Source organism: Nothobranchius furzeri, chromosome 19, assembly GCF_043380555.1.
Source record: "Nothobranchius furzeri strain GRZ-AD chromosome 19, NfurGRZ-RIMD1, whole genome shotgun sequence".
Classification (NCBI taxonomy): Eukaryota; Metazoa; Chordata; class Actinopteri; order Cyprinodontiformes; family Nothobranchiidae; genus Nothobranchius; species Nothobranchius furzeri.
Window position 1 is genome coordinate 25,239,847 of NC_091759.1, and position 17,258 is coordinate 25,257,104.

The 17,258-nt window shown below is 44.7% G+C and overlaps 2 protein-coding genes across 10 annotated transcripts in view; both read left to right on the forward strand.

Annotated features, from left to right (window-relative positions):
- The first annotated feature begins 275 nt into the window (after nucleotides 1-275).
- Nucleotides 276-4,877, forward strand: rbm43 (RNA binding motif protein 43). Its single transcript, XM_054745512.2, has 2 exons — nucleotides 276-376; nucleotides 887-4,877. The coding sequence occupies exon 2, from the start codon at nucleotides 887-889 to the stop codon at nucleotides 1,877-1,879; it is 993 nt and encodes a 330-aa protein (XP_054601487.1). The 5' UTR covers nucleotides 276-376; the 3' UTR covers nucleotides 1,880-4,877.
- Nucleotides 3,280-17,258, forward strand: part of myo1g (myosin IG) — a 52,035-nt gene continuing 38,056 nt past the window's right edge. For 3 of the 9 annotated variants that reach the window (XR_011517309.1, XM_070547291.1, XM_054745480.2), the window contains exons 1-12: nucleotides 3,280-3,424; nucleotides 6,188-6,288; nucleotides 8,388-8,596; nucleotides 12,333-12,426; nucleotides 12,528-12,693; nucleotides 12,935-12,988; nucleotides 13,064-13,159; nucleotides 13,230-13,346; nucleotides 13,964-14,170; nucleotides 14,265-14,410; nucleotides 14,475-14,589; nucleotides 15,854-16,024. Coding sequence is in view for 8 of the 9 variants with exons in the window: in XM_070547291.1 (XP_070403392.1) it covers nucleotides 3,407-3,424; nucleotides 6,188-6,288; nucleotides 8,388-8,596; nucleotides 12,333-12,426; nucleotides 12,528-12,693; nucleotides 12,935-12,988; nucleotides 13,064-13,159; nucleotides 13,230-13,346; nucleotides 13,964-14,170; nucleotides 14,265-14,410; nucleotides 14,475-14,589; nucleotides 15,854-16,024 (1,494 nt within the window). In the remaining variant the exon portion in view is untranslated. The other 6 variants (XM_070547295.1, XM_070547296.1, XM_070547292.1 and 3 more) reach the window with 6 other exon arrangements.

Genomic DNA, 17,258 nt, shown 5'->3' on the forward strand with positions numbered 1-17,258 from the left:
TTTTATTGACTTTATTTTTCTTTTATATTTATTTATTTTACATTTATTTTGTGTGTTTTAAATGTTTCACATTTTAACAAAAACATTCTTTAGTGTGACAATTTTATGTTTAATGTTCATGTCAAAATAAATGATTATGAAGCGTTGTTATAATATATTTTATTTATTATTTGTTGATTTTGTAAAAGAGTGTAAATGATTTTGGTTTATTTGTTCATTTAATTTTTTACCTTTCTGTTTAATTTATTTAGGCTATTCAATAATTTAAAAAAGTTACCTTATTTTGCAACGTCAGAAGCGGAAGTGACGTCATGAGTTTCGGCTCTAGAAGAAGGCGCAGAAATGAATTTATGAAGTAGAAGTATCGGATCAGAAGGTGAGTTTCAGTCTTTTTCTGTTTGATTGTTTCAGATTCAGTCCGACAACCTCACCTGTAAAGGTGATTGTGACGTCACAACACCGTGGCGGTCAGCTGATTTTATTAAATCACGTCGGGACAGTTTCGGTCTCAGTTCGTGTTTATTTCAGGTTTTTCTGACTTATTGTTACTTTCTGAGAAGTTTTTGTTGCTAGAAGTGAACATAGAAAAACACCCGATCCACTTTCGCTCTGACGTTTACTGCAGGTCAAAGGTCAAGCCCAAAAAGTTGCGTTAGAACCTAGAACTGAAATAATCTGGATGTTGTGGGCTTAGATACGCATTATTAGAATTCTGAAAATAGTTTTAGAAGTGAAGATTTTCTAAGTCAAGATTCAAACTGCAGATTATCCTGAAAATTGAGATTAACAGTCTGACAGATGAAGTTTCGTCGACCCGGCGTGTCCTCCAACCGCCTTTGACCTTAGAACACAGCAGCTGTTGCTGATGCTTCTGTGTCATTCCCAGATGGAATTCCAGGTGGAAGCCACTGTCTGTCTGGACAGAGTTCCTGATGAAGAGGAGGTGCTGAGACTTCTCAGGAGCTACGGCTTTCACATGTGGTATCTGAACAGGGACGAGGTCCGCTTTCGAGGATCTCTTCAGAACTTCAAAGCTGTGAAGGCGCGTGTGGAGGAGGCCGATGAGGCTAGAGCGAGGCCATCCTCACACGTTCCCGCAGTTGTCTCTGGAGCAGTTTCCAGCTACTACAAGTCTTCACCGTACCCTTCTGTATCAGGTCCAGCCTCTCCGGGCTACGGGATCTCCCCGCCTCCGGACCTCCGGGCGTCTGGAGGAGAGACGATTGTCGTTGATGCAGATGTCTTCAGATACGCCGACCAGTTGAGGAGGAAAGACCTCGAGAACATCCTGATCTGCCACAATGTTAAAATGAAGAAGGAGGAAGGTGGAGACAGCATCAGCATCACACTATGGGGGAGGAGCCGCAGGACCGCGGCCCACAAGCTCCAGAATCTCCTGGAGGACCTAAACAAATCTCTTAGGACTCAGGAAGTCCCTCTGAAGAACCTGAACCGTCATGGACAAGCTCTGTTGCAGACCATCAGAGACAGCAGAAACATCTCCGGGTCGGTTCTGGTTGTTGAGACTGATGACCGACTCCACCTCATCGGCCCGTCCAAAGACAGCTACGAGCTGAAGCAAGGCCTGCTGGGAGAGCCAGTCGACCAATCAGGGAGCAGAAGAAGGACCAGTGATAAAACACCCAGAGGGAGGAGGAGCAGCTCTCTGCCACCAACCAATAAAAGGTCAGGAGGAGTCGCTGGTTTCCCGTTGATGGATAAAAACCAGACAGGAGGTTCCGTTCGGAGCCGAGATCCAAAACGAAGCTTCTCCAATATCGAAGAAAAGAAACTGACTGAACGATCTAACGAGAAAAAGAATCTTGTATTAAGGTTCAAACAGCTGTTTAAAAAATCACCGCGGGAAGCGAAGCAGTAGGTTCCTGATCTTTGGCTCACTTGTAAGGGAACAGGTTTAGAATCAACTTGTTCATAAAACATTTTTATTTCTAAGATCATTTTTCTCACATTCTGCTTTATTTTTTGAGCTTTTTTAATGGAATTTCGGCTTTCCAAAGGATAATCCCACCTGAGTCACTTTAAACAGAGGCGGCAGAATGAAGGCAAAACACTGGGGCAATCAAATGTTTGTCAAATAACAAACTGCTTGCACTAACTTCCTGCTTGGACCTCAAGGCTCCCGCAGCAGCAGCTCTTCTCTGCTCTTGTAGCAGTGCTGTGTGTCCATGTCTGCTGTTTAAATAGAAGTTTACATTTTTCCTGTTTAGATGTGTTTTAAATCTTCGTTTACCATCGTGAAAATCTCACATCAAACCACTTCTGGCCTTAAAGCGTTCAGATGGACCATCAGGATTAGAACCTTCATCACAAGCCTGCCATCAGGGCTGTCCCAAGCCTTTGTGGGACCCTACGCAGGCTTCCCTTTGGGGCCCCCCCATACCAACAAGTCAACACCAAGAGAGATCGTTCCTAGGCTGTACCATATGTGTAACCTGCCCACTATCATTAGCGTCTTTTGTAATTAATTTCCATCACACGGGTGTTATTGATTTTAACTTACTGGAGCAGCAAACTGACAAAAAGGCTCTAAATAATTTGCATTTCAAAATGTTATTTAAGTGTTATCTATTAATTCAACTATTTGAAAGAAACGTCATCAGACAAACGCCAAATTTACAGCAAAAAATGTAAGTGTGTTCTTAAAATATGAAAAGTGTAAAATGTGTTGCACTACAAAATAAACTAAATGGCACTACAGAAAAAATATTGATAATTAGTTTCTTCATGTGAAATAATACTTAGTTTGTATTATTTAAAGTTATTAAAACAAATTTTCCTCAAGCCAACTTGGTGCTCTTGTGGGCCCCCTGGTGGCGTGGGAGCGCGCGGGGTTCGGGGGCCACAAAGAGGGGGCCTGCGGGCCGCTTGTTGGACCACTGTTCTAATCTCTCTACTGAAGAGCTCATTTACGCCCCCTGCTGGTGTAAATATGCTACTGCAGTCTCCTTAAAACGTGAACTTTGTTATCACTGAGTTAAATAATTATGATTTAAATATTTAATAAATTACCCTAACTACCAATATTCTCCCTAATCAATCATTCCTGATTTATTTTAGTGTTTATTCATAGTTTATATAAATGTTGGAGGGCTTAACTAAAACACGAGTCACTGAAAGTTGTTTCTGTGTTAATGAATGCAATAAATCCATGATTGTGTCTGATGTTGGTGCCGCAACACCTGAACAGAAACATCCTGATGGAAACTGAAACCGATGAGAGGAAGTGTGAGGAGGAGGAGGAGGAAGTCAGCGAGAGGAAGTTTGGATGTGATGAGGATCTGAAAGGCCGTTGAAGTCAAAGGAACGTCTGAGTTGATTGTCGTGGATTTACCGCAAATTTTAACTTTAAGTTTCTAAACTCGAGCTGAAAGGAGTCGGGAAGCTGATGATGGTTCTGCAGGAGGTAGGTGTTCTCCAGTCACTTCACCAATTCAGATGATTTAATCTGGCTTAGTTTGGGTCTGTTCAGTTTAACCCATCCGGTTTATGTTCAGAGCCACAAACCGGTTATTAGTTTCACCTCTCAGAACTCATCATCTGTTGCTTTAACTTATCAACCCAAACCGGTTCAGTCTGGTTGCATTTAGCTGCATAAAACACAGATTTATTTCAGATTATTTTGTTTTTTTAGTAAGAATTTTACTAACAACTGGAAGTATGAGTAGAATATGTGTAAAAGTTTGTAATCATTGACAATAAAGTTGATTCTGATGATGTTTTTTTAGAAATGGATTTTGGGTTAGTCTATTTGCGTCCACCAGGGGGCGCTGTGACCCGCTTCCATGCTTTCATTATTTTTAATAGATAAATAATAAATGAAACGTCATAAAGTTAAACAAATAAAGTGTAATATATATATATAGCGGTCAACGGGCAACTTGGCGGGGTACACCCTGGACAGAGAGCCAGTCCATCGCAGGGCAACACAGAGACACACAGGACAAACAATCACACACACACACACACACACACACACCATAGACAGACCAGTTAACCTAACAGTCGTGTTTTTGGACTGTGGGAGGAAGCCAGAGCACCCGGAGAGAACCCACCATGCACAGGGAGAACATGCTAACTCCATGCAGAAAGATCCCAGGCTGGGAAGCGAACCCAGGACCTTCTCGCTGCAAGGCAACCGCTATAACCACTGTGCCACTGCGCAGCCCGTTATGAGAACATTTGGTGTTTAATCCTTCAACTCCCACACAATAAATGAGCATTTATTTATTTGAGTCATTTGAAGGAATAAGGATTATAATTTATTATGAGATGATAATTTTGAATTCAAGCATCTGCTTTATTTAAAATAAATTCAAATCAAAGATGCTTTATCAATCCCAGAGGGAAATTAGAGTTTCAGTACACACAATTCTGAGATCAGACATACATACATAGACACATGACAAGAATTGGTGACTGTGGTCATTCGCAACCCGAGTAGCGCTACCTTAATAGAGATCAGAGGGTTACATGAGGATTGGTTCAGGTGGAGGGAAAAAGGCACTTCAGAGTTACCCTCCACAGGGAGGGCAGCTTTGCTCTGCAAAAAACACCTCAAACAGAAATGCAACAGACTTCAGACATTACACAACATAAGTGTCCACTAGGTGGGGAGGTGGGTTCGAGACTCCACACATCAGTGCATGTAGCCGCATGGAGCAGCGCTCGTCACCTCCGTTTGGAGAGGGGAGGGAGATAATGGGTTAGAGAGCACAGTGACTCCTGGAAACGATTCAACTGCCTTCACCGGTCGCAGTCCCGCTCAGGCTGGGATAGGGATAGAGTTACCATGGCGACGGCAGCATTCCACATTTCTTCTGAGGGGGTAGTTTTCACTTCAGCCTCACAGGCTCAAGGGCACCAGATTCAGATAAGAACCTGTTTTGGGTACAGACAGAGATAATTTCCGCTCTGTCTTAGTGTTCTGTTGGTCTCCAACCCCTCCAGGTCCAATAATAGCATAATTAATCTATCCCAACCGTGCTGTCCCATCAACTCGCTCCTTGATCGAATCCACCTTCTGTGCCAGAGTCCGAATCTCAGCCTAAGTTCCAAGCTTACGACTCATCTAGACAATTATATGAGTTTGTGCGTTCACAGCGCGGTATAATCCATCCCTGAGCTCCGGGATTGAGCCAATATTCCTCGACAGCTCGTAAATTTTCTGGTAAGCCAGGTAACCGCTCAGGCCAACAGCAGGAATCCCGACATCAACACAACGAATATCCAGACGTCTTCAGAATCCTCTACAGACACCTGAGAGAGGCAGATCAGGTTCCGCTGTTTCCAGGAGTCCATGATATACCCAGCTGGCTCTGTCCCAGAGGGGCATCCGGGAGCCCCTTCTCCCGTTCTCATCGTTGAAATGATTTTGTCAATCGCGTTGAGAGACCAACTAGCCAGGTCCATTTTTAATCATTTCCAGTTTCCAGAAAATATGCTGAAAGAGCAGAGCACAGGCAGACAGGACTGAGAGCCTTGGGAGGAGGAGGAGGGAGGGGAGAAAAAACAGCGTCTGTACCCTAACCCTAACCCTTTCCATCTATTAAATTCCAGAATGATATTCTAATCAATATTCAATAATAAGTAAACAACATTGGCCCGTTGCACCTGAAGATCCTCCACCAGGGGGCAGCAGACGTATTCAGGGCTGCATGTGGCGGGTTTGTGGTGAAGGTTCTGATCCTGATGCTCCTTCTGGAGGCTTTAGGGCCAGAAGGGACTAACGTTCTTTACCAGGTGGTTTACCCACAGTTTAAAGATGAAACATGTTTCTCTGGATTAAAGTTGAACCTAAAGTAAAAGAATCAGCTGTAGGACCTCCCAGCTGAGGAAAGGCTGAGAAGCGAGGACAAAGTTCAGATTGAGTGACGTGCAGACGAGTGCTGAGGAGGCCTTGTGGCAGGAAGAGAGCTGGTGGAGGATGCAGAAGTGGTGTGAGCGTTTAAAGATAAACTCCAGCTATTTATACGGAGGCTGAGTGACAGGATGACGTGCTGCAGCTTGTAGACCGCAGCTCTGGGTGAGTTTGGTAAGCCTGGGCTGCAGCAGAGGTCACGCCCACAGCAGCGTCTGAGCTCAGACTTCTTCTTCTTCTTCCTCCTCGAGCCGTTTCTGTTTCCCTCGGCCGCCCTGTCTTTTGTTTCTGTGTGTTTGCTGAGCGCAGGCAGGGATGGCGGAGCTGGAGGGTTTGGAGTTTGGGAAGTCTGACTTTGTCCTGCTGGATGAGGTCACCATGGAGCAGTTCATGGACAACTTGAAGTTAAGGTAAGAACTGAGGTCAAAGGTTACCTGAAAAGATCAGAAAAATGTTCCCGTTCTTCTTTGAGTTCCTGCGTACGGTCGGTCACATCCTCCACGATGAAGATAAACATCCAAACCGTCACAAACAAATACTTTGACTCTTGAGGTTGAGGGAGGACTCTCGAGTCAGCTCAGCCTCATCGTTCCCGCTCAGCCTCATCGTTCCCGCTCAGCCTCATCGTTCCCGCTCGGACTCAGATGTCCTCGTCAGATCAGACAAACTTTGTCTGCAGTTGTTGAAGCCAGAGACAGGAGCTGCCACGATGGTTCTGCTCTCAGGTGTTCAGATTTCAGATCACTCTCACTTCCTCTGAGTTGTCTCGGCTATCAGACACGTCACACATTGTCCTGGAGCTGGCCGGAGCCACAAGAACTCCCAAACCAGGTGATGTGATGCAGAGGAGCTCATCCTGCTCCGCTGATGCCTCTAAATACATTTTGCTCTGACTTTCTCTCCAGCCTGATCAGACTCGCCCGGTGTTGAGCACGGAAACACGTGCACTCACCTCCTGCTGCAGCGGGGACCTCATTCCCCCGGAGTCCGACTCCAGAAGCCTGATTGGACAGAAGTTTCTGACTTGGACGGAGACGATCTGTTGAAATCAGACGTGAATGTTCTCCACTTGTTGTTTCAGAAGGCGGACACGACTCTCGGAGGGGTTAGTGGAATAGTTCCGACACGTCAGAGGTAAAGTCCCAGAGATTCTCAAAGGAGTTCCCCAAATGTCTCCAAATGAAACCCAGAAGCTGTCTGAAGACATGCAAGACAGCTTTGGGAGGACTTGGAGACCAAATCACAAACAAACAAAGACATTTTGTGACTCAGTTGCAAAAAGAAAATGTAAACAACTTTGTTTGTAATGACATAATTTTCTCATCGTGACTGGATTATAGAAACTTGTAGCTGATGTGTGTACGGAGTCAGTGCGACTGCAGCAGAACGATCCGAACGGAAATCATCCTGATGATGGGATGGAAGAACAGCACCGGAATCCTAATGACCAGGTTGGAGTTGAAGAACGTCCTCTTTAACGAGATCCAGACGTCAACATCCCATAAAGACGTGCTGTCTCCGCAGGCTGCCACCGTAGGCCCCGCCCACTCACCTGCACACATTCTGGTTGTTTCGAAAGCATCAAGTAACTTATTACTACTGTTAGGAGAGTTAATAATTGATGGTTCAAGGAGGCGGGGCTTAAAACTGCAGCCAGCCACTAGGGGGTGTATTGGTTTGATAGTTTTATGAATGTGGCCAATGGGTTTAGGGCCCAGTGGGGTCCTGTTCTGGCCTACCGCTGCTCTAACCCACCTGATCCCGGTCCTCAGCATGTCTGCAGGTGCATCAGAAACCTGAATTACCTGTAGATTTATGTCAGGTGTGTTGAAGCAGAACAACATCTGAAACAGGTGAATTTTCCCCTCCTGATGCAGGAAGATCAGTGGCCCAGATCTGGTTTATGCTGCTGGTAACATGAAGCCTGTGAGTTAAACAGGTTGTTTTTTTATCAGAACCAAAGCTTTACTTCAAAAACGTGTCCAGGTAAAAAAAAAAAAACACCTGCAGACAAATCAGTCCTGGCTGATTTCTGTGGGACGCATGCATTTTTACTGTAAATCCAAGCTGTCTGAGTGAGTCTTGGGTCTTTCAACAGGAAGGTGACCCCTGACACCGTGTTCCTACAGCTGATGCTCAGACGTGCCACACACATCTCACGTAGTTTGTAATTTATCTGCTCCATCAGGCCTGTGGCATCTACGTTTACTCCTCCCAGAACAAAAAAGAGAGTTGCACGGGGACCACACCCTTCAAACCACATGTTTCATTTCCTGTTCTCAGTGAACAACCTCTTGTGTCACTTCCTGTCATCTCTGCATGACATCAAGGTGTGAGACAGCCTCTGAAAACTTCAGATCGGGTTTTTTTTTAGTGGTTTGAGAGTCATGTGAGACGTGGGCGTGCTGAAGCTGGGGTGTGACCCGAGGACAGCATATTCATGATAAAAGACGTGGAAGCTTCCGGTGGAACAACAGCAGCTGTGTGATGGTGTGTTTTTTCTGAGCAGGTTTGAGAAGGGCCGGATCTACACCTACATCGGGGAGGTGGTCGTCTCTGTTAACCCGTACAGAGAGATGGACATTTATGGCAAAGATACCATAGATGCATACCGAGGCCGGGAGCTGTACGAGAACCCTCCTCACCTGTACGCCGTGTCTGATGCCGCTTATAAGGCCATGAAAAGACGAGCCAAAGACACCTGCATCGTCATCTCAGGTGTGTCTAACACATTTGCAACATTGCATGGATTGTATACTCATTATTAGTGATGATTATCTGTGGAGCCACGTGATACTGTGCGAAGATCAAAGGATTTTAACATATAACCTGCTAAAGAGCAAAATAATGTTTGTGAACCCTATAAAACCACCAAGTAGTTACGGGTCGCGGGGGCAGCAGAGAGGCCCAGACTTCCCTCTCCCCAGCCGCTTAGCCCAGTCCCTCCAGGGGAATCCCAAGGCATTCCCTGGCCAGCTGAGAGACATTGTCCCTCCAGTGTGTCCTGGGTCTACCCTTAGGTCTCCTTCTGGTTGGACGTGCCTGGAAAACCTTCCCAGGGAGGCGTCCAGGAGGCATCCGAGCTGCAAGAGGAACTCCACTTCCTTTAAAGAGCAAGTCACCCCCAAATCAACTTTTTTTTCTGATAAACTATATAAATGTGTGTCTAATCGTGCTGCAGACATGTGTCATGTGACACGTCAATAGTTTTTTACTTTAGTGCATTCTAGTAAAAATTTTAATTTTCTGCCTGAAACTGTCAACGATGCGTCGTCAGGTAAAAACTCTGCACTGCATTTGAATTTAAATCTGCCATCGCTATTGGCTAAGAGTAGGGCTGGGGGTAAACGATTATTTTTAAAACGATTATTCTGACGATTATTTTATCGAATAGTCGACTATTCTAATGACTATTTAGAAAATTAATCTAATGATTATTTTTCTATTGCACAATTAACAAAAACCAGAAAATCTCAAATAAATTCCTCAAAAAAATTGATAAATTCTTACTGTAAGAGAATAAACACTACAGGCCTTCCATTTTGTATAACACTGCTTTTATTGTGTTGCTTGGTTATGTTCTGGTGACGTGTAGAACTTGGGAGTGCAGGCTGCTGCCTGAGAAGTGGTAGAAGATGGAGTGTCTCCATGCTGCTTTGTTTTGGTCACTTATGTGCGTGAGGCGAGTGGTGTTACGGGTTAAACCAAACTCAGGTGATATTTTACACTAAACCGAAAACCCACAACACTCTAAATGTAATAAAAGGGAGATCTACACCACAAAAAAGATGAACTCTAAACCAAAACGTAACAGCTTATCCCAACGCAAGAAGCTGTTAGCGAAGATGCTAACAGTAGCTTTACCAACGTTAAGTTCAAGTTACCAAGTTTAAATAAACCAAGAACACCCGGCAGCAAACAGACCAGCACGGAGGAGAGACTGCTACCACCAAAACAGCTCTCCTCATGTCTGAAAGAAGCTCCTTAATGAAGGGAGAAACGCTCCCGGTGATTTTCTACATCTGCGATAGACACGAAGCAGCGCATCTGACCCCGGAAGTTATTGTCCGTTGCCGGGAGACGAAGGGGCGAAACAGGAAAATAATCTAGTAGCGGACGGACATTGTTCCGGGTCTTCGGTATTTGGCGGAGATGTTAGTGAAGGCGGAGAAGAGGGCGAACTAGAGGAAAAACAGGCAGATTCCTCCTCTATTTACAAACTCCTGGGGATGCAACAAGTGGGCGCGGTGCGTCGACTTCCGGATCTGACGTCGACAAATTTTTAGAATCGAGCCGTCGACTTCGTCGAGGCTTCGCTACAGCCCTAGCTAAGAGGTACACTATGATGTTAGATGGTACATTATGATGTCACAATCTCGTGAGTGTGTGTGTATTTGTTAGCGGCTCTGCCCTCTCGGTTTGCCAGGCAACAGCATTTGTTGCATTTTTCAAACAGGAAGTGGGAGTGGAGTAATACTCTGGTAGGGGGTGACTTGCACTTTATACTTCCACAACGAGAGTATCAAACATACATGTAACTTAAAACATCAGCAACAATTAAAACTGACTTATTTAGAACTTTTCTGGAAAATCTTTTGTTGATATTTTGATCTAACTTTAATTCAATTCAATTCAAATTCAATTCAAAAACTTTATTAATCCCAGAGGGAAACTGATTGCTGTAGTAGCTCAGAATAATAATAATAATCAAGTCATCAAAGAGTTGTTGTATATTACAACGGCTGTTGGCAGGAAGGATCTCCAGTAGCGGTCAGTGTTGCAGCCAAACTGAAGAAGCCTCTGACTGAAGACACTCTTCCGTTGTCGGACAGTCTTGTGAAGAGAATGCTCAGGGTTGTCCATCATTTTCTTGAGTCTCTGGAGAATCCCTCTTTGCATTATCTCCTCCAGCGGTTCCACAGTCGTCCCCAGAACAGAAGCAGCCTTTTTTATTAGGCTGTTGAGCCTTTTCAGGTCCCTGCTTCTGATGCTGACCAGCACCTGATTTATTATTGCCCATTATGATCGATGGAAGAGATGGTTTGAATTTCCTCTTTCTCTGTCTCCGTTTTGATCCCGCTCTGCACCCACGCTTCTTGCGTTTTAGCTCATTTGGGATTTGTGGCTTCAGTTGAGGTATTATTTCAACCTTTCCAATGTTAATCAGCTGCTCCAGATTGTAAACCAGCTTGTTACCATGGTTACACATCATAACAAATGCTCAAAAAGTGAAAAAGTGAAAAAATTGCAGTAAAAATCCTCTAAGCTTCACAGCACCAGAAACAGAAAAGTAAAATGTCAAAAAACAGTTTTTCTTGACAAACTAGAAGAAAAAGTGTCCAAAAAAAGGCAAAACTTACATATAGTCAACAGAGCTACTCCAACATGCAGCCACCCAGAGCAGCGCAGTTCCGCAGTTAGAAGCACTAATTAAAAAATTAAGAAGAAAAAGCTCAGTAGTTTATATCTCACTAGCTTTTTTAGTGGCTAGCTGAGCGGCTACACAAACACTCCACAAACAGGACCAACAAAATCAAAATACTTTTTCAAATTTTGTTTAACATTTGATCTTCTATAACAGTGCTACACCCATAAACATGAATGTGTAAATAATGTCTGAGGCTACAGCTAACAATAGTTTTTGTTAGCATCTTTGGCTAAATAACTAGTTTGGTTGTTGTATCCTTTGGCCATCACAAGGGGGCGCTGCAGCCCCCCCCAGTGACGGACCGCCCGAATCTTCCCGGGCTAACGGGCTAACCGGATCAAAGTTAGCAGAGACGTAGCAGCAGGTATGTTCGCTCTGCAGGGTTTTAACGACGAAACCGGTCTCAAACCTAAAATGTTTTAATTTGTTGTGTTAAATTGATTTGTTTCTGCCTAAACTGTATTGTTCAACCATCAACATATGTGTTTAACAAACAACACAACCACTTGGAGCTAACTAGTGCTGGCAGCGCTAGCTAACATATAGCTAGCAGTAGTTGTGGCGGGTTCTAGCCGATTTAGTCAAACCTTTTCACAGGTTTATTGTAAACCTGCTTCACAATTTTAATACATGACATTTAGGATTTTCTGAGCTATTAGAAACAAGCGGTTTCATGATGATGATGAAATCTGCAGCCAGGTTTTACCTGCTCAGGTACAGGAGCAGATTTTAATATTTATCAGTAAATGACACCTGCTGTTGCATGCTTGATTCCATGTTTATTCTAATGTCATTGATTGTTTTTAACCGCTGTGAGGACATTTAACTGGAGCCTGATGACTTGATAAAAAGACCAAACAGGAAGCAGAAGGTGAAAACGGATTTATAGATTCTGGACCTGAAGCTCTGAACTGCTGTGTGCTTGTGAATAATACCCCGATCAGGAAAGAAAGGATAGGGGTATCCAAACTGCCTCTAATGAATGGCAGCTTTACTTCTCAGTGATCCAAGATTTCTGTGTTTCAGGCGAAAGTGGAGCTGGAAAAACAGAAGCCAGTAAACACATCATGCAGTACATCGCAGCCATCACCAACCCCAGCCAGAAGGCGGAGGTGGAGAGGTGTCTCTGCTTTTCCCGAGTAAGATGTCTCCACAAACTCAATGTAAATCTCACCTTCTCTCCCTTGTGGCTGTTTTTTCTTCTTCTCTGTGGCGGATCAGTGTGAAGAACGTGCTGCTGAAGTCCAACTGTGTTCTGGAGGCTTTTGGGAACGCCAAAACCAACCGCAACGACAACTCCAGCCGCTTCGGCAAATACATGGACATTAACTTTAACTTCAACGGCGATCCCACGGGAGGACACATCAACAATTACCTGCTGGAGAAGGTGTGTGTGTGTAAAACTAGTTGGAATTGCCCTTTTTGAATCAGACATTTAAAAGGGAACCAACTTCAGCTTCGTATGCGTGACTGTGTTCAAACTCAGTCTGGAAATTTTTCCACTTTCACGTTTAGTTTCCTTTCTTTAAAAATGTCTGTCAGAAATAATCTAGGAGCTGATTTTCATTCTGTTCCTCTTGAACATTTATTTTGTTGTGCTTTGCTAACGTGACGTTTTCATGTTTAAGTCCAGGGTGGTCCAGCAGCATGAGGGGGAGAGGAACTTCCACTCCTTCTATCAGGTAAACTCACCTTTCTGCTGCAGCGACAGTCAGCGTGCCTCCACCGTTGATCTCTGATCCCTGCTGTGTGTCCAGCTGCTGCGTGGAGGATCCGAGGAGATGCTGAAGTCGTGTCACCTGCACAACGATCCGGCGCTCTACCTGTACACCAGAGAGGGCTCTGCGGCCACCGTGAGTTCAGCCACTGGAAGAAAACCTCTCCGGAGTTTAAACTCAAAGGAAGTTTGCTTCTGATTTCCAGACTTCCAACAACGATCGGATGAACCACAAGGCGGTGATGAGTGCACTGGATGCGATTGGCTTCTTGCCGGAGGAGATCCGCTCTATTAACCAGATCCTGGCTTCTATTTTACACCTGGTAGAGATTCCTGCCACTTTTGGTTTTAGCAGAAGCTAACCTAACTAAATATATGGAAACAATATGACCATAATATTGTTCTTTCAACATTTTTTGACTTTATGAAAATCTTTTTACATTTAAGTTATTTTTGACTTGTATTTGATGAGGTCCTCCACCGAGAAACCATTTTTAATGATTATCTCTGATTCTAACGGGTCAGTCTGAGTGTTTCATGCAGGCCGAACATGAAGATAGTCTCCTACACCGATTTCCTGCAGTAGCTTCTGATAGAAAACAGACAATCCTGACAGATCTACGTCACCCTGTCACTAACATTCATGGACTCACGACGGGGAAGCTGCTGTTGGTTTAGTCCAGGAAACAGCAGAGAACGTCTTAATTGTGAATGATCACTTACTTCCTGTTGGTGGCAGAAGAGTAAACAACAGTGCAGAAAACCCACAGATCAGATTTATTAAGAATGGAATCAAATTTTCCAAAATTAGAGCCATTTTTAAATTATATTAACATTATAATGTTAAGTTAATAAACTGAAACTTGAATAAAATACTTTATGCATCATCGGTTTAAAAAACATTTGTTTGAACTTGGGAGTGATTTTCTGTCTGGTTCAGGGAAACGTTTCCTTTGCGAGCGACGGCGAGAACATTAAGATCCTGGGTCTGGACTCGGTGAAGCACATCTCGGAGCTGACGGCTACGGATCCTGACAGCGTCAGTAAGAGCCTGCTGTTCCGGACGGTCGCCACCGGCGGCGGGGAGGTCATTGAAAAGGGTCACACGGAACAGGACGCCTGCTTTGGGCGGAACGCCTTCGCTAAGGTGCGTCTGGTCGGGATGAGATTCCAAGTGAACGCTGTAGTTATTTGTGTCTGTTGTTTGTAATTCTGCTGCGCCCCTCCCCCCGACGCTGCAGGCGCTCTACGAGAGGCTCTTTGGTTGGATTGTGAGCCGCATCAACGGCATCATAGAAGTGAAAGACTACAACCCAGTGCTTCACGGGAAGAACACCGTCATCGGTGTTCTGGACATCTACGGCTTCGAGATCTTTGACAGCAACAGGTCTGAGCTCCGGCACTGTTGAATCCTCCGTGGGGTTTAGTCTCTGAATTCTGTTTCTGTCCAGTTTTGAACAGTTCTGCATCAATTACTGCAACGAGAAGCTGCAGCAGCTCTTCATCGAGCTGATCCTCCAGCAGGAGCAGGACGAGTACCAGAGAGAGGGCATCACCTGGCAGCACGTGAGCAGACGCGCGTCTCCTGAAGAAATACTCATACTGTCAGCTAGGGTCGTCACGGTAACCGGTGTAGCGGTAAACCCCGGTTAAAAAGTTGACAATAATAATAACCGTCTTGTTTTAATAAAACTATATTATCTCTGTGGGTTACCGTGGCTGCGGTGTAGGCGTGGTGACCCTTACCAGCCACCGTATCATCTGCTGAAGTTGCCGGCGGCACATGCGCACGTTGTTGTTTACAACCAAAACTTTCTTGAAGCTGAAGCTGAAATAATGGCCAAAGGAGGAGACGGCAGCACTCAGGACATTTATTATCCCTCAAAGAAGACAAAGTGGGAAGTACGGGCATGTTTTAGATATGTGAACAATGCCGAGGGACAGCTGATAGAAGACGGCTATCCTGTTTGCAGCACGTGCAGAAAAAGTGTCTGTGAAAGGCAGCAACGCTTCAAATCTCATGACACATCTGCGTGACCATCACCCACAACTCTACAGTCAACGCAAGGCAAGCTAACGTTAGCGTTTTAGCTAAAATGCGTGATCCGAGGATTTGGGTTGAGGGAGAAAGCAACGAGTCGCTATATAAAGCAGCCGCAGCGCCGCTACCTGCATATAAACCGTGTCGCGGACACCGCCATGTTGAAATGACGCTATGCATTACGGGGCTCCCAGGGGCAGATAAGAGTTGGTCTCTCTCCGAGAATAATTATGAATTTAACAACGATTACTGCCTGATGACATTTTCCCACATCTGCAAAGCTCACTGGAAGGACACAAACCGAGGACAATATTCTCCTGATATAGGGTTTATTACTCAAGTAAGGGTAAAAAAGTATCTGATTAGAAGGCTACTTGAGTACTGAGTATCATCTGATCTAATATTTTTAAATGATGACATCAAACAGACATAAAATAAGAAGTTATGGGCAAATATTGGTATTTTAAAGACTAAAGGGGAAAAATGTAAACAAATAAACAACATAATTACAAAATAACACATTTTAAGGCTAAATTTAGACACAAACTGAGGACAATATTTCCTGACATACAGGGTTTATTTAGTTGTGTGAAAATGTAGCACGTTTAAAAAATATACCGCGATAATACCGAAAACCGTGGTAATTTTGGTCGAAATAACCGTGAGGTTACATTTTCACACCGTGATGACCCTACACACGACCATGAAGCCAGTAAAACCGCGCTCACATCTAAAACAGCTGGACACCAGTAAACCAGGACGTGTGCCGTTTGTTTTCCTCTCTCGCAGATCGACTACTTCAACAACCAGATCATCGTGGGCCTGGTGGAGCAGCAGCACAAAGGCATCATCTCCATCTTGGACGAAGCCTGCCTGACGGTCGGTAACGTCACTGACACGGTCTGTCTGGAGAGCATGAACACCAAACTGGCTCAGCATCCTCACTACACGTCCAGAAAGGTGAGTGATCTTCACTCCATCACACAAACATCCCCTAATATGTGTGACTCGGCTGATTTGATCCTTTCACTTGTTAGGCTCCAGGAACAGCTGACTCAGAATCACTGAGCAGAAATATGAGAAACGTTTCTATAAACAGCATCTGGACGTGGTAACGCCCTCCTCTGACCTACAGAACTTTATTTGCAGCCAAAGTTGGTTTTGCTTCTGTAGGATGGAGCAGCTCAAACTAAAAACTTCTACAAGCGAACATTTCTGATGGATCTAAACTATTTCTAGTTCCTGTTCACCCAGTAGAGAAGCTGAGCTGTAGTTCGGGGTTAGGCCAGCAGAGGGCAGCAGAGCGCTAAGCTGCAGAAGCACCAGAACCGTCTCACCTGACCTCCCTTACAGCATCACACCTGTGTGTCAGGTCAGGTCATAATCTGCTGTCACCAAAGCTTTTTATCAGTTAAGGAGGACCGCCAAGGTTAATTCAATTCAATTCAAGTTTATTTATATAGCGCCAAATCACGACAAGAATCGTCTCAAGGCACTTCACATAATAAAAATTCCAATACAGGTCAGTTCATTAAGCCAATCAGAAATAATGTTTCCTATATAAGGAACCCAGCAGGTCGCATCTAGTCACTGACTAGTGTCAGTGACTATACAGCAATCCTCATACCAAGCAAGCATGCAGCGACAGTGGAGAGGAAAACTCCCTTTTAATAGGAAGAAACCTTCAGAGAATCCTGTCTCAGTATAAGCAGCCATCCTCCACGACTCACTGGGGATGGAGAAGACAGAGCAGACACACACACACACACACACACACACACACACACACACACACACGGTTAAGCGTCTGCTCTCAAGTCATGACTTGGAGACGGCGATTCACGCGTTTATTACATCACGTCTTGACTATTGCAGCACACTGTACCTTGGTCTTCCTCAGTCTCACCTCTCCCGTCTTCAAATGGTGCGGAATGCAGCAGCACGCCTGTTGACGGGTTCGAGAAAGAGGGAGCACGTTACCCCAGTTTTAGCTTCGCTGCACTGGCTGCCTGTGGATTTCAGGGTCCAGTACAAGGTTCTGTTATTGGCTTTTAGAGCCGTACACGGCCTTGCTCCGCAGGATCTGTGTGAACTTTGAGTTACTCACTCCCCGTCTCGATCACTGAGGTCGGCCGACCGGTTTCTGCTGGAGGTGCCGAGAACAAAGAGAAAGCTCAGCGGTGATGGAGCTTTC

Bases quoted from the DNA above. Each gene is read 5' to 3' on its own strand.
- rbm43 (XM_054745512.2), top strand. From the start codon at position 887: ATGGAATTCCAGGTGGAAGCCACTGTCTGTCTGGACAGAGTTCCTGAT.